This window comes from Podospora pseudoanserina, chromosome 3 (assembly GCF_035222485.1).
Source record: "Podospora pseudoanserina strain CBS 124.78 chromosome 3, whole genome shotgun sequence".
NCBI classification, from domain to species: domain Eukaryota; kingdom Fungi; phylum Ascomycota; class Sordariomycetes; order Sordariales; family Podosporaceae; genus Podospora; species Podospora pseudoanserina.
In genome coordinates, this window is record NC_085922.1 from 2,433,129 (window position 1) to 2,459,174 (window position 26,046).

At 52.9% G+C, this 26,046-nt stretch overlaps 10 protein-coding genes across 10 annotated transcripts; 5 read left to right on the plus strand and 5 right to left on the minus strand.

Annotated features, from left to right (window-relative positions):
• Positions 1-333: 333 nt before the first annotated feature.
• On the plus strand, positions 334-3,406 carry QC764_307030 (uncharacterized protein; the record flags this gene model as incomplete). The annotated part of the gene is made up of 3 exons (XM_062945806.1): positions 334-592; positions 643-2,369; positions 2,429-3,406. 3 exons carry the CDS (start codon positions 334-336, stop codon positions 3,404-3,406), a joined length of 2,964 nt encoding a protein of 987 aa, XP_062801841.1.
• Positions 3,407-4,001: 595 nt separating this feature from the next.
• Positions 4,002-8,012, plus strand: VTC2 (Phosphate metabolism transcription protein). Its single transcript, XM_062945807.1, has 2 exons — positions 4,002-6,736; positions 6,808-8,012. Exons 1-2 carry the CDS (start codon positions 4,403-4,405, stop codon positions 6,892-6,894), a joined length of 2,421 nt encoding a protein of 806 aa, XP_062801842.1. The 5' UTR covers positions 4,002-4,402; the 3' UTR covers positions 6,895-8,012.
• QC764_307050 (uncharacterized protein) lies at positions 7,157-10,029 on the minus strand. The gene is made up of 3 exons (XM_062945808.1): positions 9,974-10,029; positions 8,175-9,889; positions 7,157-8,110 (listed from the first exon to the last, which is right to left on the minus strand). Exons 2-3 carry the CDS (start codon positions 8,628-8,630, stop codon positions 7,379-7,381), a joined length of 1,188 nt encoding a protein of 395 aa, XP_062801843.1. The 5' UTR covers positions 8,631-9,889; positions 9,974-10,029; the 3' UTR covers positions 7,157-7,378.
• Positions 9,734-12,314, plus strand: RHO1 (GTP-binding protein Rho1). The gene is made up of 5 exons (XM_062945809.1): positions 9,734-10,599; positions 10,754-10,781; positions 10,976-11,173; positions 11,236-11,370; positions 11,430-12,314. Exons 1-5 carry the CDS (start codon positions 10,529-10,531, stop codon positions 11,580-11,582), a joined length of 585 nt encoding a protein of 194 aa, XP_062801844.1. The 5' UTR covers positions 9,734-10,528; the 3' UTR covers positions 11,583-12,314.
• Positions 12,315-12,833: 519 nt separating this feature from the next.
• Positions 12,834-13,698, minus strand: QC764_307070 (uncharacterized protein; the record flags this gene model as incomplete). Its single annotated transcript, XM_062945810.1, has 2 exons — positions 13,177-13,698; positions 12,834-13,097 (listed from the first exon to the last, which is right to left on the minus strand). Exons 1-2 carry the CDS (start codon positions 13,243-13,245, stop codon positions 12,834-12,836), a joined length of 333 nt encoding a protein of 110 aa, XP_062801845.1. The 5' UTR covers positions 13,246-13,698.
• A 477-nt stretch (positions 13,699-14,175) lies between these two features.
• On the minus strand, positions 14,176-16,850 carry QC764_307080 (uncharacterized protein). Its single transcript, XM_062945811.1, has 2 exons — positions 15,259-16,850; positions 14,176-15,199 (listed from the first exon to the last, which is right to left on the minus strand). The coding sequence occupies exons 1-2, from the start codon at positions 16,412-16,414 to the stop codon at positions 14,601-14,603; spliced, it is 1,755 nt and encodes a 584-aa protein (XP_062801846.1). The 5' UTR covers positions 16,415-16,850; the 3' UTR covers positions 14,176-14,600.
• A 356-nt stretch (positions 16,851-17,206) lies between these two features.
• Positions 17,207-19,975, minus strand: QC764_307090 (uncharacterized protein). The gene is made up of 2 exons (XM_062945812.1): positions 19,058-19,975; positions 17,207-18,994 (listed from the first exon to the last, which is right to left on the minus strand). The coding sequence occupies exons 1-2, from the start codon at positions 19,265-19,267 to the stop codon at positions 17,621-17,623; spliced, it is 1,584 nt and encodes a 527-aa protein (XP_062801847.1). The 5' UTR covers positions 19,268-19,975; the 3' UTR covers positions 17,207-17,620.
• A 1,663-nt stretch (positions 19,976-21,638) lies between these two features.
• Positions 21,639-22,685, minus strand: QC764_307100 (uncharacterized protein; the record flags this gene model as incomplete). Its single annotated transcript, XM_062945813.1, has 1 exon — positions 21,639-22,685. One exon carries the CDS (start codon positions 22,683-22,685, stop codon positions 21,639-21,641), a length of 1,047 nt encoding a protein of 348 aa, XP_062801848.1.
• A 375-nt stretch (positions 22,686-23,060) lies between these two features.
• GET1 (GET complex subunit get1) lies at positions 23,061-24,235 on the plus strand. The gene is made up of 3 exons (XM_062945814.1): positions 23,061-23,268; positions 23,363-23,549; positions 23,611-24,235. The coding sequence occupies exons 1-3, from the start codon at positions 23,182-23,184 to the stop codon at positions 23,949-23,951; spliced, it is 615 nt and encodes a 204-aa protein (XP_062801849.1). The 5' UTR covers positions 23,061-23,181; the 3' UTR covers positions 23,952-24,235.
• Positions 24,236-24,553: 318 nt separating this feature from the next.
• QC764_307120 (uncharacterized protein) lies at positions 24,554-25,998 on the plus strand. Its single transcript, XM_062945815.1, has 2 exons — positions 24,554-24,714; positions 24,787-25,998. The coding sequence occupies exons 1-2, from the start codon at positions 24,695-24,697 to the stop codon at positions 25,913-25,915; spliced, it is 1,149 nt and encodes a 382-aa protein (XP_062801850.1). The 5' UTR covers positions 24,554-24,694; the 3' UTR covers positions 25,916-25,998.
• The last annotated feature ends 48 nt before the right edge of the window (positions 25,999-26,046 follow it).

Sequence of the window (26,046 nt, forward strand, 5' to 3'; positions counted from 1 at the left end):
ACGCCTTCCAGCTGTCGAACTTCCATCGCAGCAGTTGCATTCGATGAATGATTTAACCACATCCCAAAGCACCCAGACGCACCACACGGTCCCCCTCACTCTCAACATCTCAGCCCATCGATTACCTTTGTTCATTATTGCCCACAGACTCGTCGTCTAGCCATTTGCTCCCCATCATTCCAATCTTTACATCTTCAATCCGCCCGCGATACAACTAATACCGTACAACTACATACTCCGACGCAAAGAACGACCACATACCTTTCCACGAATCAGTCTCTATTGGCTGGCCACCCTTTGATCAGCAGCTATCAGCAGAAACCCGAGCTCGCTATGACGATGGCCCAGGCCTCGAGCCCTCCAGTGCTCACACCGCACAAGATAACTAGAAGCTATTCAGAACAGGTTGCCGAGCTTCGAGCAATCAAGGACAAGTGTATTGGTCATCTGCAAAACAAAGAAGAATGGGTCGAGAAGGGTATACTGGGGTCTATCCTCCAGGCGCTACAAGGTAGCGCTCCGTCACACGTGCGGACAGAGGAGGACTCTGTTCGTCTGCTGTGTCTGGAGCTGCTTGCAAGTATCTCAGGTGGCAAGTATCTCTTCTCCCAAGCGGCTGCTCCCGGTGCTAACGTTCGTCAGGGGGGCCACAATTCCTTAACCCCCTTCATGTGGTCGACGTTGTCCCAACAGTCCTATCTTATATTTCTCTCGCCCACCAAAACTCGCCCCGGGTCGTTCTGACAGCCCTCCGCATCATCCGCAACATGACCGAGGCCACGAGTGCTGCTCTACCAGGTCACGATGATCTCAACAGATTGGCCGATGCTATATTCAGACCGGAACATCTCGAGTCATTTCATGCTATTCTTACACAACCTTCTACCGATTCGGTCATACAAGAGCAAAAGCGCTTGGTCTTGAGTTCGATTGCCCGGTTATGTAATAAAGAGGAACATCAAAACGTTTTGGCCGACAGTGGTGTTCTGGATGCGCTCGCGACGATACTGGCCAGTTTCATTGTGGCCCGAGGCGAGGTCATACCTGGAGCGGAAATGGTTGCGGAAACAGATGGCCTAGCTGATATGATTCCAGCCCCGGCTCCCCGAGGGGCAAGTCTCGCCTTGACGTTGGAAGCAATATCGGCCATCATTTGCAACTCTAAGTTTCGTTGCTGCATGTTTGTGCTTTCTCCGGCAATCCTAGCCGTTCTCCCTTTGATCGACTTTACCCCTGCGTCAGCAGAACCAAGGCCTCCTGGTGCTGGCGGTGCCGCGGGCAAAAGCCACGGGGCCATGGACTATCTCCTGCCCCTAATGCCCGGTTCCCAGTCTAGGAGCAGTTCCCAGGTTGCCCAGCTTCCTCCCTCCAGCTTGTCGCGGAATGCTTCGTCAAACAGGCGCTCTCAGACATACAAATTTACTGGCTTCGATCCCGCTAGTGAGGACTCGGATGCTGACAACCCGGAGAGTCCTGTGGTGCCCTGGCTTCTCAATCTTGTGCGGAAGACAAGTGGGCTCGAGAGGGTGGCAGCGGCTTCTGTTCTGACGTCTCTGTTCAAAGCCAACCTCACCCGCCTGGACCGAGAACAGGAACTGGCTTACCTCCTTGTGCCTATACTCTGCAATCTGATAAGGGACCATATGAAGGAAATTCCTCCGTCGATTTACACGACCACATTTATTGACAGTGATACGGAAAAGGACTGGGCCATTCTGGAGAAAACGCCGGAAGTGTTGGCGCGCTTGGTTGGGGGGAGCGAGATCTTGCAGAAGTCTGCTCATGAGTGTGGCGTAATCAAGACAACGGCCAAGCTTCTCAAGGATGCATATGAGTTATTGGCTTCGCCGTTGATCCCGAGCCCGTGGACAGCATTTCCCCGTCAGAGTATGGTTTCGGAAGGGAGCCCTCCATCGTGCCAACTCGGACCGCCGGGGCCGGTCCCATTGTACATCCATAGGATCAGGATGAGGTACAGTGCACTGACGCTCGTGGCGGGGATGTGTTCATCGCGAGAGGATTACCGCAAGGAGCTTGCTTCCCAGGAGCTGGTTCCTTTTATTGTCGAGTCGCTTGCGGTACGACCCGGGAAGCCCCAAGATCGAAAGGGGAAGTCGGCTTCCAAGAAGGAAGGGAAAGATGGCGCTGAGAGGTTGGCTTATGGACAGAACCCCACCAGCGTGATTCTGGCGGCCTGTCATGCGTTGCGGTGTCTCGGGCGATCAGTCAGTATTCTAAGGACGACCTTTTTAGATCACGATGTCTGGCAGCCTGTTTACAAGCTCATGAAACACCCCGATTTGGAGGTGCAAATTGCAGCTTGCAGTGTTGTCATCAACCTCTTGGCAAGCTCCAGTCCCATGGTTGAGGTAAGTTTTGTCCCGAATTCCGAGTGGTTGATCACATGTACTAACACTCATCTTACTAGCCTCTTCTCCAAGCGGGTATCTCCAAGATCCTCTGCGAACAAGCACACTCTCACGAGCCAGGGCTGCGTCTCAACGCGGTCTGGGCACTCAAGCACTTGATCCTCGAAGTCAACAATAGCCGCAAGAAGCAACTCCTGGAGGAGTTGGAACCCGGGTGGCTCATCCAGCTGATCAGCGATGACACATCCGAAGAGGGTGCGCCGTACACGCGGCCGCGACGCTCCACGGATGCTGACGAAGACGAGGATATGGACGCGGAAACGACAGAAGAAGAGGAGCCTCACTTGTGGACATGGCGGGGCATGGATGGAAACCCTCGCAGGATAAACTCGCCGCGGATGCAAAAAGCGAAAGAAAAACTCGAGATGCTGCGGAAAGCGGACCTGAACCCGGCGCGGAAAGCAAGGAACGACATGATTGCGATTCAGGAGCAGGCGCTGGGTTTTATTCAAAATTTCATCATGAACCCGAACACACCGCAGGACCAGACGGAGCTGGTGGATTACTTGTTTTCGGAGCTGGGGGAGAACAGGTTGTTTGGGATTCTGGCGAACAAGCTCAAGGTGCGGGTGGTGGGGGCGTTTGGCCGGAAGTATTCCAAGGGGAGGGACACGTTGGCGCTGTACCCACAGGCGAAGATTATTATGGCTATCACGTTTATCTTGGTGCACATTGCGGCAAGTATCCCCAGGCATCGACAATTGGTGATTGCGCAGACCGAGTTGTTGAAGCTGCTGGGGGGCAACCTCGACAACGAATCGGTGGATGTGAGGAGAGGTCTTTGTCACTTGTTTGAGAATCTGAGCGTCCTGGAGGATGATGAGGACAGGCAGCCTTGCGCGCAGAGGGCGTCGGAGCTGGCTAAGCTTGGGGTCTTGTCGAAGCTGGAGGGTTTGGAGACTAATGATGCGGATCTATATGTGAGAGAGAGGGCGAAGGCGGCGGTGGCTCAGTTCAAGACTCCAGCAATGGCTTAGGGAAAAGCGTGGAAGTTGAAAGAGCAGAGGCTAGTGAGAGACTGGACTGAGCTGGCGCATCAGAGTTTGGACCTCACGACAGAGGGGTTGAAGTTGTTGGGAGATTGGTTGTATGGAATGCGATGAAACTGGAGGAAGATGGAAAGCGTGGGTTTTTTGTTGTTGTTTTGTTTTGTTGGAGTTTTTGGTTTGCTTGAAGTATGAAGTATATATATGATATGCCAAAGGGTGGTTTGGTCATGGGGAGACGGGGAGAACCTTGCACACATGTAGAGGCTTGAGTAGTTTACTTGACGTGGAGGGATCATGATTACATGCCAGTAGCGAAACAATACAGCTTTTGTATGACTTATGTGCTGTGATTTGTTTATGAACATGAAGAGTCTAGATTTGCAAGTTGAGTTGCATGTGCTGAAGATATCGCCAAGAGCACGTGGGTGATCCCAGTGGTCGATTGGTCAATGGCTGGAGCTGGAGGACTTGGCAGGGAAGCTATCGTGGTTGAAGAGTACTTTGAGGATGATTGTTGATAGACATGTCACAGCATCGAATTCTCACAGCAAATATTTTTCAACACGTTAAATAGAGGTTTGAAGTCATACATGACTTGTGTTGCTTTGAACAGCGCCGAAAACCAGTTGATGACCTCTGAATTTCAGACCAAATTCAAACTTTTGGTAGCCTCTAACGCCCGCACCAGGGGTAACGGGTACTGTGGGGAAATGTTTCTGTGCCATCGCGGCGGGGCCTTGTTGGTTTATGACGAGACACCACTCTGCACTCTCCAAAACCGCCATCTTCATCGCAAGCTTTCTCTTTCCAACTGTATTTTTGTTTCATCATTTTCCCCGACCTTTTGTCTCTGTGGCACCAGCAGGTCTTTCCCTCTACTGTTAACACGAGACTCCACTACATCATCTTCATTGCTCCCCCAAATCCAACACGCACCCAACAAATAACACCGACGCCTCCAACGGGAGAAGGCGACAGTTCACGATGCGCTTCGGCAAAACCCTCCGCCAGTCGGTCTACCCGCCCTGGAAAGACCAATACATCGACTACGCCAAGCTGAAATCCATCCTCCGCGAGGACAAGCCCGACGACGAGGACGAGCCCTGGACCGAAGAAGACGAGAACCGCTTCTGCGACGAGATCTTCAACACTCAGCTCGAAAAAGTGGCCAAGTTTCAAGAGACCAAGATTGAGGAGCTGCGCAACAGGACGGATGAGGCGGCGGAGAAGCTGAAGCATTTGAATGAGCAGCAACAGTCCGAGGAGGGTGGCGAGGGTGATGCTGCCCAGGAAGAGGGGGAGGAGGGAAAACATGAAGAGGTGGCGGTGGATAAACAGAAACTCAAAGAGATGGAGGCAGAGCTGGATGGGATCACAAACGAGGTCAAGGAGCTGCAAAAGTATAGCAATCTGAACTATACCGGCTTCTTGAAGATCGTCAAGAAGCATGATCGCAAGAGGGGGGATCGGTACAAGATTCGGCCGATGATGCAGGTCAACTTGTCGAACCGGCCGTTCAACTCGGAGCAGGCTTACTCGCCGTTGTTGAACAAGCTGTCGTATATGTATTTTGCGATTAGACGGTTTGAGGCGCCGGATGCGGGGGATGTGCTGCCTATTGATCCGGACAGCCAGCCTGAGACGCACAATGGGGAGAAGTACACGGCGCACAAGTTTTGGGTGCACCCGGATAACTTGTTGGAGGTCAAGACGTACATCTTGAGGAGGCTGCCGGCGCTGGTGTATAGTGAGCAGTCGGCCAAGGAGGTGGATGGGCAGCAGGACCCGACGATTACGTCGTTGTATTTTGATAATGCCAAGTTCCAGCTGTATTCGAAGAAGGTGGAGAGGGAGGCGGAGGCGAGTTCGTTGAGGTTGAGGTGGTATGGGCAGTTGAGCGCGAGGCCGGAGATCTTGCTGGAGCAGAAGCTGTTGCATGAGAATGGGACGAGCGAGGAGAGGAAGTTTGCGATCAAGGAGAAGTACGTCAAGGCGTTTCTGGATGGGGAGTACAAGATGGAAAAGTCGGTTCAGAAGATGGAGAGGAAGGGGCAGAAGGCGGAGGATGTGGAGGAGTTTAAGGGGACGGCGGACGCGATTCAGGAGTTTGTGAGGGATAACAAGTTGGAGCCGCTGGTGAGGGCGAATTACGTGAGGACTGCGTTTCAGAATCCGGGGGATGATCGGGTGCGGATTTCTATTGATACGGACATTGCCTTCATCCGGGAGGACACGCTTGATCGTGACCGGCCCTGCCGCGATCCCAAGGACTGGCATCGGGCGGATATCGACAACAGCAACATGACCAACCCGTTCAAGAACATCAACCAAAGCGAGGTCTCCCGCTTCCCTTACGCGGTGTTGGAGATCAAGCTCAAGGAGGACGTCAACAACAAGCGCGGCCGTCCAGTCTGGATCCAAGACCTCATGGGCTCCCATCTTGTCCACCCCTGCCCCAGATTCTCCAAGTTTGTCCAGGGCGTCGCCTCTCTCTTTGAGGACTACGTCAACCGCCTCCCCTTCTGGCTATCGGACCTCAACACCGACATCCGCAAGGACCCCCAGCGGGCCTTCCAAGAAGAGGAAGAGCGTCGCGCCCGCAGAGCGGAAAACGAGCAAGTGGTCGGGTCATTCCTGGGGACCAAACTGTCGTCGTATAAACCCTCCCGCTCGTCCCCAGCAGCAAAATCCTACCTCGCCGACCGGATGGCGACTGACGCTGCTGCTGCCGCCGCCTCCCCAAAGTCAGGCGTTACAACCTCCAATCAACAACAGGCCGTGTCCACCCCCGCCGGCGATGAAGCCGGCGAGTCCTCCCAGTCCCAACCCCTCATCCCCCGCGAGAACCGCGAGATCAACTACGGCACCCTCTCCTCCGTCCTCCCCGGCTTTTCCCTGTCCAAGTACAGCAGAGCCAAGCGCGCACGCGAAGCGGGCATCACCTCCCTGCCCCCTGGAGTGACGGAACCAAAGGAGTGGATCAAGAACTCTGGCCCGTTGCAAATCGAACCAAAAGTCTGGCTGGCAAACGAGCGGACGTTTTTGAAGTGGCAGCACATCTGTGTATTGCTGGGGGGGTTGGCGATCAGTTTGTACACTGCCTCTGCGAGCTCGAAGGGAGGGAACTTGCTGGGGGAGGTGATGGGGATGGTTTTCTTGGGTGTGGCGGCATTTACGGGGGGTTGGAGCTGGTGGGTGTTGAGGAGGAGGAGGGAGATGATTGTGGGGAGGAGCGGGAAGGATTTTGATTTTGTGTTGGGGCCGATGGTGGTGGCGGGGGCGCTTGGGGTGGCGCTGGTGGTGAATTTTGGGATTGCGGTGAGTACACTAACTACGCTTTTGATTGAAACCGGAGGGGGGAAGGTTGTGTGCTAACTTGTGTGATGTAGTATCAACAGGCTTTTGAGAAGCATTGGGGGGGTGATGGGGGGCATCATGGGAATCGGAGTGGGGTTGATATGGGGGATTTGAGGTGAGTAGAAGAGGACCGGTATAAGTGATAGCAGGAGTCATAGTAGGAGTTTTAGGGGGAGTGAGATGGGTTATGAGAGGATAGTGTTGTTGTGTTTTGGATAGGTGATGTTGGATGTCTGTGCGGTTCTGTTTACTTTTTGGAATCAGGGGTTCAGGGGAGAGTTTTTTTTTTTTGCAAATCATAGCATTGACAAGCGGTATTGTATATTGGCATGAGAGGCAGGGGCACAGCTTAGATTGTATAACAGAGAAGGGCCTCAATATCAGTTTCAACCATGTGCTTCATGAAATGGCGTTTCTTGTGATTTCTCTTGTTCCGCCCCTTTCTATATGCTACATCATTTACTGTTACAAAGAAACATTCCCGTATCAAACACGACCGTTCCATATGTTTTTACACTTTCAATACCCTCACCCATTCACGCCATTTTCAACCCAGGGGTATCTTGTTTTGATATGTATGTACCTTACCTACACATGATGGTTCTACACCTTTGGTTGGTCCACCGGCGCTATCCCCTCGCCGCCCTCTATCGATAAACTCTCCACCGCCTTCCTCAACTCCTCGTCCTGCTTCTTCCTCTGCTCCAACTGCGCGCTCACCAACCCACCGCTCTTCCTCAGCGCCTGATTCTTGGCAATAACCCTGCCAATCTTCTCCAACATCTCATCCGTCAGCACCGGCTGGCCCCTCTCCCGTCTCAGCTCCCTCAGCTTCCTGTTGTACTCCTGCACCGGCTGCAACATCGTGTCGACGCTCTTCCTCCTGGCCTTCTTCTCGTCCTCCTGGGCCTGAATCTTGGCGATGTACTCCTCCGTGTGCCTCGTGCGGAACTTGCTGTAGCGGTTGCGGAGCTCGTCAATGACCACCTCTGGCATTGGGGGACGCAGGAGGGTGGGGATGTAGGTGCGTTCCTCGACGTCGATGCGGAGGGTGTCGATTGGGTGGTCGATGTGCTTGACGGGGGGGACGGCGGGCCAGGGGATGGTGACGTTGAGGCCGGGGACGAGGCGGGAGAAGAGGGTGCGGCGGGTGGGACGGTCGTAGGAGATGTTGATGGGTTTGAGCTCGCGGACGATGACGTCGCGGACGTGGCCGGAGTCGGGGTGGGGGAGGGGGTAGACGAGGCGGACGGCTGAGATGGGGACGGCCATGGCGATTGGTTCTACTGGGGAGGAGCCGGGTTCGCGGAGGTATTCGGGGATTTTGACGTTGGTCTGGGGAAAGGAGGGTTAGTCATATGCTGGGGAGGGGGGGGGGGGTATGTTGGAGGAAGCTCACCTTGAGCTCGTCCTCCATCTCGAGGACCATGGTGTTGGTTCGGATGGTCTTGATGGGGACGATCTTGCCCTTGTAGGGGCCCTCGAGGATGACTACACGGTCTCCGGGGGCAAGGCAGAGGTTCTTGGAGCCGCCGGCCCAGGCGCAGCGGGCTTCCTTTTGGGCGGGGGTGAGCTGGGAGTGGAGGAGAGCTCTGTCGACCGAGATGGCGCCGTATGGGTTGCCGAATTCGTTGAGCTTGCCAGTGTCACGGTTGGGGGCGATGGGGCCCAACTTGAGGTCCTCGTTGCGGCGGATGATGGCCTGTCGCATGTCCTCGCCGATTTCTTCTCTGTGCCTCTTGATCTCCCTCATCCGCTCCTTCTTCTCTTGCTGGTACCGGCGCTGGGTCTTGCGCTTGATTCGTTTTGTCACCTGGCGCTCGGCCATGGCAACCCGGCGGAGGATCTTGTCCATCTCGGGCCGCAGACGGTCAATTGACCGTTGGTGTGCTGGGGAGTGGTGAGGGGAGTTGTGTTCGTCCTTTTGGTCGGCGGGGGAGGGGGGACCGGGGCGGGCGAGTATCACATCCGTCGGGCGCACCAGCAGCGAATCTCAGAAAAGTTGACTGACCAATGCTTCAATTCGTGCCATCAACGGTCCGTGTGTGCCCCGTGCACCCGGCGGTTGGAAATTTTTACGGCTGACCGAGAGAGGCCTGTCAGCTGGCAGCTATGAACATAGCCCAGCGACCCACTTTCTGAGATATGCTGCATCTGCATCATCGAATGCTTTTGTCATGTTATACATGGAGAATGGATCACTATGTCAAATATCAAAAGGGGTTGAACCAACCAAGATCTCCCGTGCAGCTGCGGATAAGACGCCCGGACGAGTTGACATTCGACACGCTCGTGTTGTGATCCTGTATCTGCACATCAGACGCCGACCAGGCCGAATCCCAAGTATCAGGTCCAATCTGACTGCCTTCTCACGAGTTTGTAGGGCTGACAAGCAAACAAACTGATGCTGAAATGGCTGGCAGTTCGTTCGGCTTTGTCCCGTTGTGCAGCTCCCGGGTTGCAGGCTGTAGGTATGGGCTTGGGAAGTCCTATGGCTGTCCCTAGGACTCCAGCGTTACGACCCATTGTGACCCACACACTTCTCACTTGACACCGTAGGAGGGCAAAGACGGTGAGCTTTCTCCTCGGTCTTTGCAGATCTCCTTGTTGGGAGGTAGCCAACTGATGCACCCATCACATGCCTCGACTGTTAATAATGGATGTCATCAATGTTCGAGGTCACCGTTTCAGAAGCACAGATATTCCGTAATGGCAAGGCTGAGGGAGTTATGCTGTGAAAGGATAGCCCCCGTTCTTAAGCCTTGTGCAAGTGCAGGTGCTGTGCTTCTGGTTGATAGGGGCGTTTTTTTTTTTTTTTGGGGGGAACTCTCCCAATCGGTCGGGAGTCATAGAATTCAAGACATGTGCTCCGGCTGGTGCAGGACAGCCCTGACAATGGCATCATCGCATTCGTGGTAGGCAGCCGTGGCGATATTCCCACGTTCTTGATTGTGTTGATGGAAGAGCGAGGCCCGCCGACAATCCGACCCCGTCTGCCCGTTCAAGATTGCCTGTCTTTCAGGGGCTTGGGATCTTTGCCAGCCCAGGGCAGAAGGCTGGGGCCACATCGGTGCACGTTGACGGGAGCATCTGCCAGCCAAGGACACCCGCTACCTAAGATATAGTTAGTCCATAACTAAAAGTTCAGGACTCGGAACCCGTGATGCTGTCGGTCCTCCGTAGGTAAAAAGCCACTACCTGTCAGTCAGCAGGAAGAATAAAATAAACAATTTAGAGCACTACAACATCACGAGAGAGGTGATTAAATAAGACCAAAAAGATAACCGGCGACCTCCACCACTGCCCTGCTGAACAGGGAAGCTGAGCCCAGACCAAGCGAACAGCACTTAAGCAAGCCCCCCCAAACTTTTTGTCCACTCAGAGGCCCCCGTTTCAGGCGCGCACCCACTCGTCCTCATCTTCCCGGCTCCCCCCAACGCACTGTTGCCGTTGCCCTTTCTCTGTCGTCAATTGAAAGCGACTTGATCTTCTGCTCTTTTCCACCTCCACCTTGCAACCTTCCATCTCTCGCACTTTTGCTGCATCAACCACCCACGAACCCGACCAACTGCACCCAGACAGAGGCTCTGACTCCGCCTCCGCTCTCTCCTTGACATACAGATACCACCGCTGTTCTTCTTTTTGTTGAACATCACCCGTCTCCCGGCCTCGCAGCTCGACACGTCTGCGACCTCCCAAACCAAGCCAAACCAAAACACTTTTCCCAACTTATTAACCTAATCACACGCAACAATGGCCGCCGAGCTTCGCCGGAAGTTGGTTATCGTCGGTGACGGTGCCTGCGGAAAGACGTGCTTGTTGATGTGAGTAGCCTTCCATGATGCCCGTTCTGTCATGTCGGATTTAGTCCTTTCACCGCCGCAACCATGACCTTGGTCGCGTCGTCATCAACATCATCATCATCATCATCAACCCCCATCATCCATCATCTACAGTTACTGACAGGTCTCGTCGCAGTGTTTTCTCCAAGGGTACCTTCCCAGAGGTAAGATTCGAACTACTTTCACCCTCCCGTGCACGCTTCGATTGCCCATCACGCCACCCCCTGATCGCTATTGACCGCCTCCGCAACTTTGCTGCCCATACCTGGGCGTTCGATGACGATCAAGGCAACCGCACCACGGAACTTGGATCGCGCTGGCACTGCCCTTCAACTATCAATTACTAACGAACCTGCAGGTCTATGTCCCTACCGTCTTCGAAAACTACGTTGCCGATGTCGAGGTTGATGGAAAGCACGTCGAGCTCGCCCTTTGGGATACGGCTGGCCAAGAGGATTACGACCGTCTCCGCCCTCTCTCTTACCCCGACTCCCACGTCATCTTGATCTGCTTCGCCATCGACTCGCCCGATTCCCTCGACAACGTTGGCGAGAAGGTAAGTTTATGCTTATCCTACCATATTACGCTTGGACGTTACTGATGTAATTCTCTCGATAGTGGTGCTCCGAGGTACACCATTTCTGTCCCGATGTTCCCAAGATCCTTGTTGGTTGCAAGAAGGATCTCCGTTTCGACCAGAAGACCATCGAGGAGCTCCGCAAGACCAGCCAACAGCCCGTGTCTCCTGAACAGGTATGCTTTTGCAAGGACCGTCCCCCACGACAACAACAAAAGCTGACAAATATGTGCAGGGTCAACAAGTTGCCACCAATATCAAGGCCACCAAGTATCTCGAGTGCTCCGCCAAGACCAACGAGGGTGTCCGGGAAGTGTTCGAGTTCGCGACGCGGGCCGCGTTGATGAAGAAGTCATCAAAGAAGAAGGGCAAGTGCGTCATCGCCTAAGCGCAACCATGTGCTCCGCAGATATACCCCTAGCAATCTGTCGACCTTTGCCGCACCAGGCCTCTATACCCAACGCCCTCGCACCCAGTAATGCATCACAGTGGGGACATTCCCTCTCGGAGAGGCAGAAACAGCTCACCCGACATTCTTGGAATATCACCACCCGCCGTCGACCTTGGGGAGGATAGGATGGGATTTATGCTCCAGGAGGGCTACGCGGAAACGTGCGCAAGGACTGGGAGGGAAACACGTTTTTGGCCCATGAGGCGGGAGAGGAGTGACAGAACGCAAAGCAATATTTTGAAGCGTCTGCCTCATAGCGACTATTGTGTCGGTTTGGAGATGGGCCGAGTACACGCAACTATTTGGGCAGAGGCTTTGCCGTAATCCACACCACCTCCTTCCTCGCTGTCTGACTCTCTGTCCCCCCTTTTCATCTTTTCCGATAACTCTCTACGTATTGTACCTCTCTGTTCTCACTTTTTTCTAGCTAGCTATTTAGTCAATGTGGTTTTTTTTTCTCTTTTCTGGACTTGGACCGGGCCTTTGTCGTTTGTTGTGGGTTGTGCCACCTGCTTGCTTGTAAAGTCTTTGGGTTGTGCGGTCTGGACTTTCACTGGTCGGTAGGCTAGATCATCATCATTGAATACACAGTTTCTCTCGCTTTTTACTCTGCTGGTTACGTCGTTTGTTGCGAAAGATTGCTGACCATGTTATCCACGTAATGTTGTTTGACATACGAGATGCGAGCGAGATGGGTGTGAACAATAAAAAGGGGGGGCTGTATTTTGACTCCACTCGGCCTCTCAGGTTGTCCCTTGCGAATGCTCGGCAGGTGAAGAGCGGCTGTGTTGATTTGCTGTGGTAATTGCTAAATTAAGGAAGGGTGGATATGTTGGGGGGGGTGGTTCATCTTATTATCTTGGGTTGAATAGTTTACAGTTTTGTGAAATGAGAAGAAGGCTTGATTTAGGAGGGGAATACGAACGAGGATGGTTTAAACTCATTTTTTTTGGCTTTTCTAAGCTATAGGTTTAACGTCGTGGATGTATTATTATCTTGTTGGAGATGAGCTTTGCTTGAAGATAGGTGTTGTTTTCGTCCAAATCAAAGACACGGCTCAGGATTTGAAAACAGAACAATTCATTATTTTGGTTTTTTTCTGAAAAGATTGGTATCATCATCATCTCATCATGGAAACAAAATAAAAATACCAAAAAACAGCGAGAAAAAAGAATTGGAAATCAAGAACTAGTTTCTCCGTCGTCCACCACCCTTCCTCTTATTCTCCTCGTGAATAGACTTTCGAACATTGGCTAGGTAGACGTAACTCCCTGCTTGACGGCCTATGAACCCGGTAAAGCCCTTTTGTTGGCGGTGTCTTTTCCGTTGTTCTTGTTGGCGGGGTGGACGGGTGAGATTGCGGAGGGGGAGTTGGCCGTCTAGTTGAGACAGAAGGAACCGATGCCGTTGGGAGTTGGTGGGGGAGGGTGAACGACGGGAAGAGGAAGTCTGCTAGTTGGGGCAGGTCTGTATTAGAAAGGGTGTGGATGTCAGCAAGGAGGGTTATGATAAGTGAGCGGGGAAGACTTACAGCTCCGCAGCTGCCGCAGGACTTGCCCTCTGAGGCGGCACCGCACTTGGGGCAGCTTCCGTCGTGCATGGTTACTCGAAGTGTTTGCGGGTTGTTGGTTGTTTGGTTTGAGTGAAAAGTTGAGAGTGTAAGTTGAAGTTCACGATAGTGGAAGGGGTGAGAGTTTGAGGGGTAGATAGGTAGGTGGGCAAGAATGGGGGACTAAAAGAGCGGGGTATATATATGCTGAACACACCACCCACCATCAACCGCACTTATTAACAGATGGAAGGAGGGAACCACATGATCCATCACTTGTTACACACATGGACCATTTGGGGGCTAACTAATCCGCGGACAAGCTTGTCACCTATCTCCATGGGTAACCGCGTTAAGCACGGCAGATGTTGGACCCTTTTCTCTTCCTAAAACGGTGGTGCATAACGCTACCTACCTTAGTTTGCCTATCATGAGGGAAGAGCGTCAAGTCACAAGGTTGGGATTTGCAATCGGATCTCCACTAGTAGAGGCAAGTTCGGAGGAACTTCAAAGTCATAACTTAATAACACAAACAAACCGGGGTTGAGGGGCGGGGGATTCTGCTTGACGTGCTATGAAGCATTCACTGTAAGAGCAATAAGAAACCATATGCTAACCAAACAACCAAAGAAACAAAGCCTCTGGAACTGGGCAAAGTCTGCCTGTGAGACCTGCCATATCAGTGTTTCTTCCTCTAGCTAGGCCACGAGCTGCAAGTCTCGCCCCGTTTTCATCCCCAGTTTCCCCACGCCAAGCACACAATATATAGTACGTACATCCTGTATACCACCCACCCTCCTCCATTCGTTTATATCTCTCGCACTGGAACTTCAAAAGAGCGGCGGGCAACCAACCGAACGGATCGCTTGGGATAGGGAAAGCGAGCTCGTGTGTGAGGCGGGTAGTGCCACTTACACGTATGTTGGATGGACTCGAACCAACACTTGTCAGCCACACACTCATGAGTTGCAAGACAAGATATGCTCAAGATCGGTCAAAACATGACACATCATGTCTGATTTCAATCGCATAGTCCAAACTTATGACCCTGCTCTCCTGCTCAACCTAGGTAAACCAATGATGCTCGCCTTGAAAACCCCAAACTCCAACGTCTCAACGCCCATCCAACGCCAATCTAATCACCTCCAGAGGCTACAGAGGTCTTGACCAGACAGTAAACCACAAAAGCCAGTCTCTATATGTACACAAAGCCGTTTTATACACAACCAAACACTCTGTTGGGTTTCATCAGTTGGCCCAGCAAGGCATCTGTTGACAAACAATATAATTATCCACTCCCCCCCTCCCATGGTATCGAAATTATGCCTTTTGTAACCTTTGCCATGATTAATAACACTGCTTCGTCTCTCCCTCCCCTATTTCATGTTAGCATCGGAAACAAATAGTCAAAAAAAAAAAAATAAGAACATACCACTAATCATCTTGCCCAATGCCTGCACCATACTCATCCCCATCACCACCCCTCCAAACCCCACCACCCCCCAGGCCACCCACGTCCTCCAGCTCTTCTTCGTCAGCCTAATATAACACAACGGCGGCAAGATATACGCCATCGCCGCCGCGCTCGTCCCCCCCACAAGATCAAACACTGTTCCCAAGTCACAAGTCAACAGGCTCAGCGTCATGGCGCTGAAAACCAAGCTTGACGTAAATATTAAGTGAAGGGCGAGGTTGAACGGATCTCCCGGGAAGTAGTAGTTGAGCATCACCTCCCTGCAGACGAAGGCTTCAAGAGGAAGAGTGGTGAGCATGTTGAGTCCGAAGCACAACCTCGCGATGTTGACCATGGTGTTGTCCGCGGGAAAATTGTTGAGGACGTTGCCCTGGGTCTTGTCCCCAAACGTCAAAAACCCTGCGAGGGCCATGAGGAGGCAGGCAAACATGCTGATTGCCGTACTGTAGTGCGTCACCTTGGAGAACCTATCGATGGTCGGTTTTTCGAGGGAGCCGTAGATGAGCAACGAGTTGTGATGGCAAACAAATGCTTTCCCCACTGTCAGCACATGATATCTTCCCTCCCCTCTCATAACCAGAAATACATACCAAAACTGATAACCCCAATCGCACTCCAAATCCCATCCCCCAGCACCCACCCCTCCCACCCCTTCACCTCCCCCCTCTCCTCCACCTCCACAAACCCGACCTGCACCACCACCGTCAGAACAATAACCCCCATGCTCACCAGCGCAAACGTGCTCGCCTTTGCCAGCTTGGCAATGTCCCTATACAACGCCAGCGGCCAGCTCACCCCCAGCGTAAAAACCACAATCACCACCCTCCTATCCACCAGCCAGCTCCCTATTCTCCCTCCAGCCAAATCCGGCCATATCGCCTTCATAACATTCGGTATCGAATCCCCCACAATAACCCCAAACGCCACCATCCCCCCAAACGCAAACGCCCACTGCGCCACGCTGATGGCGATCAAACCCGGCTTGCCAAAACACTTCTCCACCGTGCCCTGAAACGACGACGCCCCCGAGAGCTTGGAGTTGATGACGATGAGGCAGATCGTCCAGTCCACCACCACGGTGAGGACCACGAGGAGCAACGTGCCAGACAGGAGACCGGCCGACTTGAAGGCGTACGGTTGGCCAATGATGCCCGCGCCGATGATGCTGTTGGCCATGTTCATGAACGCTGACGACAGGTTTGATTTGGGGCGGGATGCTTCCGAGGCGTGCCAGTCTTCTGCGTCGGCGTGGTCGCCGAATAGGGAGCGGTCGGATGCGACGGCTATGGAGGGGGCGGTGATATCTGATAGCAGAGGGACGCGCTGGTGGCCTCGGCGGGCGGTGGAGGAGGAGGATAGGTAATCATCGTCGTCAAGGTTGAAGGTGTCTGATTCGGAGTAATCGAACGACGCTCTGGCGTGGTGGTGGGTGTCCTCGTTTGTGGGGGTGGGTTTGGGAGGGACGGCGGGGAATTGCCTGGCTTCCTCTGGGACGAACGTGGGTGTGAGGTCGAAGCGGACTCGGTTTGGTGTGCGTGGTGTTCGTGGGCCGGGCGGGTGGATAGATAGCCCGCCTGGGGGTCGTTCGCGGGAGGAGGATTTGCTCGAGGAGGTGCTGTTGCTGTGGATGGGGGAGGGGCGTCGTTGTGGTTCTTGGGAGGCGTCGTGGGAGGAGAGGAGACCGATGTTCTCTTCTTGGGCTGGGGCCCTTTCTCCTTCAGGGATGTCCCTTCGTATTCTCGACATGATTTCAGTGTTCTGTATGCCCTATCCTCCTCTTCTATCCCTTCCGAGCTCGCAGCTGTCCCTCTTTCTGCTCGTGTGTAGGCGCAATTCGAAAGTCGCAATAAGTCGGCCGGTATAAGTCAGGGGCTCGGTTTGTCGAGATGTAGTGTACGTCACCGCTAGTCTTCTTCTCGTTCGTCGTTCGCGGGGAAGTACACACAAATTCGCAACCTTCCACTCCAGCTACTCGTCAAGTCGCTATTGTTGTTTATTCAACTTTGCTTTCCCCCCTCCCCCTTTCTCGCGATTCAAGCCACAACGGTTCGTTATAAGAGCGAGCACGGCTCGGCCGCCGGGATCCGGTTCGTTATTGGGCAACGTGTACAAACTGGTCGCATGAAACAAAGAAAACTAAAGCTTATTTCTGCATCCGCAAACCAATAATAATAATAAAAAAAAGAGCTGGCGCAAGTGTTGATTATGTATCTCAGTTCAAAAAAAGAAGATATAGAAAAACGAGTGTCATGAATTGGAAATTTCCCAAGAACCCAAATGTCTCGCCAGTTACAGAATGCCAGGTCAATTAGACCCCTGTCAGGTGATGCTGCGTTGCGCTACACATGGCACCTTGCGGAGCTAGCTAGCTTCCTCACAGGCTCTCACTCAGCCCCTGAACGGGGACCGCTTCGCAGGATGCGGCTGCTGCGCGTCCCGAAAGAGTGGACTTGTTGCCCGGTCTTCTGGAACACTGAAACACTCCGACCGACCCGACGATATCCGCTCTGGTTTCATTCTCACAAGTCCCAATCTCACTGAGGTGATGTTAAAGAAGCTTATTATTACTTATTTCTCTAGCGCTACCAAAATGGCGGGACCTAACTCAAAATGCCCCTTTTATAACCGATCACAAAGATCGTCGAGTGAACATCCTCAGCCGAGGAGTCGAGACAGGAGGTGACAACGTCCACGCTCCTCTTCACGGGGTAGGAATCAAATCACAATCTACCCAAGCACGACTCGGCTCCTCTCCGCTGGGCCACTCTCTTCCAAAATAAAAAGTGCCAGTTGAATCGAATTCAGGAGGCGACTCGTTGAGTCTTGTTTGGGTTCAACCAACGACTGCCCTATTCCAGACAGCCGGTCTGTGGTTTCCCCCATGCCTTGTGCTGCGATTCGAGCACATCACTCTTCTCCAAAAACACACTTGAATGTTGTTACAATGTTCCTTCACACCGCCATCATGGCCCAAGAGACCAGAGCCCAGGCCAAGGTAAACGCGACACCTCCTACTTTGCTGCCACCAGAGACCGTCTTTGGGGTTACCGTCTCAGCACTTGTCTCGCCAGTTGCGCTCCCGGTAGATCCAGGTACGACAGGTCGACCATCTTCGCCAGTCGCCACAGCACCTGTGTTGCCCGTGCTCGTCGGCTTGGGCGGGGCTGCCTTGTTTGCAAAGCCTATTCGCATGTTGCCGTTGTCGGCATCGAACACAGAATAAACATTCTTGAGGAAAACATCCCCCATAATCCATTCGCCAGGCCGAAAACTAGGTAGATCGATATAGCCATAGATACGGCTGAGACACTTGTCATCTTCGACTTGGGCCACCCAGTCCTTGGCTGGAATCTCATATGCGACACCTCCAAAAGTAACTTTGAATGCCGTTTTGGTATCGCAGGGGACGATATACTCGGTGTAGGCCGGCTTCTCATCTAGTTTGGCCCCGGGAACGAGCTTGAAGAGCTCCGCGACGTCGGGCGGCGACCCAAAGATGTATGTTGTTCCGGTGTCGATGATAGCTTTTGTAGAGTTGAGTTTGGCCTGTTTTCCGTCGAACGAAAAACCCTCGATGGGAATGACCCACTCGCCCTTCGCCTTGTGCTCCGTCGTGACGTCGGCGTACTTGATCTCGCCGACATGCTTGGCCGGGTCAATGCCGCCGAAAGTGGCCTGGCCGTCGTTCACGCCGTCCGAATCTCTGTTCATGCTGATGGCAACGATCGGCTTGAGGGCGTTCTGTTGCCTGACCTCCTTAAAAAAACTCCCAGTGACAGAGTGGCCCATCCCCAGACCCAGAATGCCATCAAAGGCATAATGTCGCAGTTCTTCTGCAGTATGGTTGGCCACACCAAATTGAACATTGACAGTCTTCCCCGCCAACACCATGTTATCCCATCCCACAACACCTGTGACATTACCTGTGCCATAGTTGATGAAGAAGTCATCAGCTTGATTGGGCTTCCAAGACGTTGATGTTGCCGTGTCGAATCTATCGTGAAGGCGGCAGGCATATTCCGTGCAGTCGGTTCCCATGACCCAAGTGTTGCCCGCACCGGTGTCCAAAAGCATATACAATGGCGTCTTCTGGGAGCCGAGCTCGACCCTGATAAAGTAAGAAAAGTCGGGCCCGTATTGATAGATGCCGGTGCTGCCCTCTGATGTCGACTTGATGGGGTGGGAAATAGGGTACTGGTTCCCTGGCACGTAGTTCTTGTCGTCTTTCTGACTTCGGGCACGCACTGCAGGCGGTCCTCCGAACTTCTGGGCGACACGGGCAATAGCCACTGCTACACGGTCAAAAGGTTCAGACTCATCGTCAAGCTAGAAACATGGTCAATATCATGTCCGGTGGGCAATCAAGGCGACAGCTCAGGAGCGACATACAACTTGTCTTGGCCTTGCAATCAAAGGGAACGTGACCACCTCGCCGCCATTGGACCTCGCCGAGTGGCCGCCATGCTTCCGCGTCGTCTTGGTGAAAGGACCACAATGGCCGGTAGGATCGCATTGGTCGTCGGGAATGAACACAACAAAGGCGTTGGCAGCGGCAACCCAAAGTGCGAGCTTTGTAAGAAAAGACGTCGGCCTCAACATATTGAGAGATGATCCCCAAAATCCTCACCACACTCCCTCACCAACCTTGGCGGGACGTGGTCTCTCTCTGCCAACGGCTTTCCAAAAACTGATGTCGAAAAAACTTGGGCAGCCTCGATATCGGTGACAGATGACTGGCAACGGTCAAATGATCATTTGAGAGCGCCAGATCCGTCTTTCCGAGAGGGGAGGGTATTAAGAGGCGATTAACGATTAATTGGACAACATTGGAATTGTCGTCTAATGGTTCCTGCGGCCGAGAGTTGATAGAGACAGACGTAAACCGGACTTTTGTGATGGGGAAAAAGCAAACACCCAAAAATGACTATTCGCAGGCTATGCAAAAACGTTGAAGCTGAAAAATGACTTTGATAGGAAACTTGCTTGCTGGAAGATGCAAAACTATGCGGAAAGATCGGAAGAATGGGAAACGCGATGATGGGGCAATGGGCGAGATACACGAGAGACAGGAAGCCGATGTTGAAACAAGCTCTTTGGAGGTATAAAGGAAGACCCCTCGAGCAATAATGGACACACCCCGAACAAACGGAAAGGAGATGTCGGATGGTGGAGAGGAAAAAAAGAAGAGGAGGGTGGCGAGCGTGGGAATAAGAACAAGACATGGAAGGGAACAGAGGCCAGATGCATTGTGGATGGAGCAGTCGGCCGCAACCACCCCTGCCTGCTCCTCTTTGGGGGGGCTTGCTGAGGGGGGGCGTGCTGAGGGGGCGGACCCATGATGGTGTGCAGGAGACCAGGAGCAGTTCTGGGCTTCTTTCTGGCTCGATGTTAATTGTTGGCGATTGACATGGCTGTCAACCATTACCACCATAATATCCGCAGGTACCTGGGTAGCGAGAGATGATGGATGAGAGATATCTGCAACGTTGAGGGGAATGCTTCCCGATTGAGCTGGTTACCTGGCTATCTCATGTATACTCATGGATGTCTTGAAATTGTCAGTTGCGGCTGCCCGCATTTTGCCCCGGAAGCCCTGGCTCTCGCTGGATGGGAAAGCGGAGTGTTTTCCTACGCTTGCAACCCTCAAATACCGTTGAATACCGCCGTCTGCAACGCCAATTGAGCAAATGACCATTGCCTTTGGGGTCGTGGTGAAGCTCTTGGGAGCTTCTTGGAAAAATGTCTTGGTGTCTCTTCTCATCTCCAAAAAGCGACGATCTGCTCGAGAGTGGAGCCGCCCCTGTCCATGTCCAAATCATCTAGCCGCTGTCTGATTGGTGGCGGTCTCGAACAAGCTCTGCAGCGCTGCTCGGCGTCTGTGTGCCGCTTGTTTTCGAGGCTCCACCCAATTTGTCCCCCCAGCTTTCCCGGTCTCTGCAAAAGACCCCGAAGCCGTCCGGACTGCCATTTGATTTCTTGACATCCCTTCCCGTCTGCAGTTCAGACAGTCAACATCTACCTCACTGTGTTCATGTCCTCTCCTGTGCATTCTTCTTACTCAGGCAAAATGCAATCTCCTGAGGATACGAGCTCCCACAGCAACCAACATAAGCCAGCACTTCTCTTTCTGGAAATTTCATTTTCAAGGATGCAATATTGGGAGGGTGGCAGCCGTGGGAAACGAATCTGACAAGGGAGCCGCCGGCCTGTGCGCCCCAGATAACGTCCTGAACCTGGATCCCTGCGTGGCGTCGGCCAAGATATCCACCAAGCAGCCAGCCTCGAACGAGCCAATCGGCCACACTCTTCTGTGCCTGTGTGAAGCATCACCACCACAACAGACTGATCCAGAGCCTCAGCTTGTCCTCTCCCATCCGGCCAGCTGAACAACAAGGCGGCTATCAATGTCTTACTTTTGGCTGTTTGGCATCATGGCTTTTGACAACAACAAACAGTTTCATGTTTGACCATCGCGCTTGGCACGAGTCTGCGTAGGTGAAGGTCCCCTACCTAGATCAGCAGAGCCCCCTTCCTCGGTGGAGAATGGTAATTTCTAACAAATACCCATCATGACCTCATGGGCATGGTGTGTGATTACCCCACGAAAACGCCCAAGCTCGTCGTTAGGTAAGAGGGGAATGGTATATTGAAGCTTTCAGTTTCATTCACCTCTCTTTTGACAACGGTTGAACTCCTGGTTCGTGTCAGGCTGAAGAAGTCGATATGCCTTCAGCTGGTCTGACGTGTCAGTTTACCTGATATCCCGCTGAGGGTCTCTCTGTATGAATAAGAAGTTTTGGCCATCTTACCAGTCTATGGTATGGAGAGTTCTTTCCGCTCGTCTCCGGTTTTCTCGAAGCCGATCCGTTTGATAGTCATAGAGATCTGCCCGTTGGTGGAAATTCTCCTGTCTTCCACACCTGGACACGCGGGCAGCAACGTCACCTCAACTGACACCTCAACTCCCATCCTAAAACAATGGCTTTTTCCATCCGTAACGTAACTGTCTCATCAGCCGCGTACTGTCTGCTGATGGACTCCGATATGTCTCACACCACTCCACCGCCCTCCTCAACACCGCCTTGTCTGCCACCGCCGTCGTCTCCATCTCCAGCAGCTCCTTTTGAATCTTCAAAAACCTGGAATAAGCCTCCTCCGTCATGACACCCGCCGCTGCCAAAGTCGGCAAAAACACCCAGACAGACTCGTTTGACAACCGGAGAGATTCGACCAGATCCAACACCTTGGCTATCACCTCCGGTGCGTCCTTGTCACGGCCGAGGAGAAAAGACAGGAATGACCACCCTGATATGTCGGTGTGATTCTGAGCGCACCAAGTCTGGACTATTTCCAACAGCTTCCCACGGTTGAAGTTGTTGTTGCTGATGTTGACCAAAAACCTGGCGTGACACCAAGCGTAGTAGTTCCGGGGATGTCTCTCCCCAGCCACGCAGACAATCCTCTCGATATCACCCGTGACTTCAACTGACAGACCATACTTTGCGTACTGGGTGATGAGCCACCGCCGATGACTCCATAACACGGGGGATTTGGTGTGTCGGTGTAGTCTGCTTGTGAGGAGACTGTCTACCGTCCTCTTTTCTTGTTCCAACACCGTTCTATGGTCAGAGTTTTGCCTTTGCAATTCTGACTGGAGAAGTCGTTTTCTGGTGTTGGCTGCTGTGAGGTGCTCGGGGTCGAAGAGGAGGATGGTGAATGTGGCGGAGGATATGTCGTCTGAGCTGAAGAGGGAGGGGTCGGTTTGGTAGGCTCTGAGACGGGTTCGGGCGAAGAGGAAGGATTGGACTAGGGCGAGTTTGGAGATTGCGATGAAGTTGTTGTCTTTGAGGATGGTTTGGCCGGGGGGGAAGTGGAACTCTTTGAGGATTTCGATTTCGAGGAGGGTGGTGGATGGGGAGGAGGGGAGGGTGAGGGTTTGCGTTAGTTCTTCGTATACTTGTTGTAGGTTGACGGAGTTGAGGTTTGTGGCTGTTTTTGGGTCTATGGCTCGGGACATTTTGAGCGGCTGTATTTGGGTTGCTGGTAAGAGCTTCAGGGATAGATTGAGTGTGAGATAGTCAGGTTGAGTGTGAGATGAGACTTGTGAGTTCAGGCTTGGCTTAAGGCTGCCTCGAGAGAAGGATGATATGTGAAAGAGGCGGGCAAAATAATCCAGCTGTACAGTAAGTGGTCTTTCTGAGCCTGAGTCCCATAAACTCCCCTTTCAAGACTGGATGTTAAAGATAGTAGGTGGTTGGCCCAAGGTGAAGCCATCAAGCCCCCAAGCTGACCTTGTGAAAGCTACCTACTCCAACCCTAACCCTCTGCTGAACGCTACGCCACGTATCCCGCCTGTGGGTCTGAGCTGGCAGAGAGAGCTCCGTCATTGTCACGTTGATTTCTCTTCCCAAGGCTGACAGTCGAACCCCCCAACAAACAAAACATACTACGGACATGACCACAACTTTAGACCGCTAGTTGTAAACCGACCAGCGCACTCATACTCCCCAAAGATGCCATCTCTACTACTCATCATATTCATCACCGAGCTGGTTGTCCAGCTGGTCAACACCCTCGGCGCAACCACCATCAACGATTTGGTACGCTGGCCTTCTCTCTGCGATGCCCCCCCCCACCATGCCATGGCCGCCCTCGGTAAATGATCATATGCTGACAAGAAAAACCCATTGATAGCTATGGAGGATATACCTTACCCTACCGACACCGCTCTCGTTAGAGTTCGCACAACAGCGCAAGAAGCAAAAAGAATACCTCGCCGTTCGACATGAGCTGAAGGCGACGAGCAGTCAAGACGAGTTTGCCAAGTGGGCGAAACTCAGGCGCCAGCATGACAAGCTGTTGGAGGATCTTGAGAAGAAGAGTAGGCGATCACTACATATGGGTTGGAAGGGACGCAGCTGCTAACTTCTTCGTTTCTACAGAGGCTTCGCTCGAGGCAGCCCGCACCAAGTTCGATCGAACCCTCACGACCACCCGCACGGTCTCGACCCGCGGCGTACAGTGGTTCCTCCCCTTCTGGTACAGCAAGGAGCCCATGTTCTGGCTCCCCTACGGCTGGTTCCCCTACTACGTCGAATGGTTCGCCTCTTTCCCCCGTGCGCCAATGGGTAGCGTCAGCATTGTGGTTTGGCAATGGGCTTGCACCGCCGTGATCGCTCTGATGATTGAGGCGGCCACAGCAGCTTTGGTGTATGTTGCTGCGAAGCAGTCACAAAAGGTCAGGCAGCCTGTGCCAGCGCAGTCGGAAAAGAAAGATTCATGAATGGGACATGTATGATGTTGCGAAGGTCAGGAAGACCATGACAGGATTACACGTAGGCATGAAGCACAAACGAAAGTAGTAATGGATAGACAATAAAATGTCTCTCACAATTTGACGCAGATAATCTTCATGGCCGGAGCTGGAGTTCTGCAACACTACGTGAGATGACTCTTGGCAGAGTATTTGGGCTCGATCTAGGCTCCCTTTTGACTTCTGCGACCATGGGGAAAAGATTCGCAGAAGCTTCGAAAGTGCCAACTGGTATTGAAAGTGGGGGAGGTCAGTAGAATATCACGCGCGAAGAGGGATCGGGACTGAAATGAATCGTTGTGAGTATATTGATTGCTGTATTGGCACGATTGAAGGAAACAAAGTCGGTTGCGAATGGTGTCCGTTACAGTCGCTGAAGCCAAAGAAAGTGGTTGGTTTGTGAGAAGGTAGAAAAGGTCAACAGAAATTCGCCAGTCAAAATTTATATTTTCCCTCCAAGGCTGCGTGCGGGTAAAAGTGGGTACGTTTGCCGAGACTGCCACCCAGCGGCAGCCTTGCATACAGTGGTGGGACACGACCGCATTCAACCCTTGGCTCGTCATTGAGCAATTGTCAGCCTCGTCAACCACCTGGCATCTTAGTGTCGCAAACAACAGATATCTTGACAACGGGGTTTCCACAAACGCGCAGGCAAAAACAACGGGAGAAATCGAATCGCGCATGCCGCCCGATCAACAAATACACCAGACAAGATGGCCATAGACTGGGGGACGTACGTGTATCTCTTTCTCTTTCTCCCACGCCCCCAAACCTACCTCTTAAGCTCCAGCTAACAAGTTAACAGCATCAAATCCCTCCTCATCTTCTTCGGCCCCCTCCTCCTGCCCAAAGCAATATCCTACTACCGCTCCATCCGCGCCGCCTCCCAAACCCACCGCCTCAAAATCATCCCCCTCTCCCCCTCCCTCACCCGCGCCATCGCCATCCTCTCCGCTGTGGCAGCCACCTTCCTCCTCCGCGCCCTTCCAATCTTTTCCCCAGAAAACATCTTCGCCATCACCCAATCCCGCCTCCAGATCCCCACCGAAGTCTTGTTCAACCGATTGTCCTCCCTCAGGGAACTGCACACTCTCACCCCGCTAGACCTCGCCCTCAAAGAAAAATTCACCTCGCTCGAGTCAAGACTCTTGTACCTCCAGTTCGGACCGGATGTCCTAGGAAACTGCCCCTTTTGCAACAGCGACGATCCGACGAGTTATTTGTATTATGCCATCCCGAGTATTTTGACGCCCCATGTTTTTAATCTGGTGGTTATCACGCTGGTGACGTCGAGTTTGTTTTCGGGGGAAAAGGCGGCTGGTTGGCGGACCCCGGCGGCGATTGCGAGTGTGGTGGTGGCGGTGCTGGATTTGTATTTGACGAGCAGTTTTAACCACCAGTCTAACTCGAACAAACTACGGCTGCAGGATCTGGATTTGTTTTTTTGGAGTTCGAGGCTGATGAGACTTATTTCTCTTGCCATGTTGGATATATTTCTTGCGTTGGCGATATATCTTACTGGGACGAACAGGGCGTTTGTCACGCCGCCGTCACCGGCGGAGAGGATAGAGAGTGTCTTGAAGGGGTTGGGGAATATCAAGGGGAAACTGAATGCGGCGGGGGTGGTGAAGAATACGGTTACCAGGGATGAGGGGTTGAGGGGAAGGAGTAATGGGTATTGGGCGCATGAGGTGAGGTTGACGAGGGAGATGATGGAGGAGGAGGAGGTGGTGAGGGGGATGAATGATGCGCTGGAGAATAGGCTGGATGTGAGAAGCTTGGAGAGGGATGCGGAGGAGTATACTAAGGGGGTTTTGGGGGGGTTGATGGGGTTTAGTAGTCCTACGGCGGCAAGTGGGGGTGAGGCGGTGCCGGGTACGCCAACTACTACGACGTCGTCGACGACAGCAGGTGGGCACGTTAAGGAGGAGTAGATGGTGGTATCTGGGTAATGTATAATAATTTAGCGAGCGAATTCTTCTGGCGTTTAAGGATAATATTAATTGTTATATCAAGAAAGTCTGGTGGTGATAAAGTGCTTCAAACCAGGTTGAATGCCTACAAC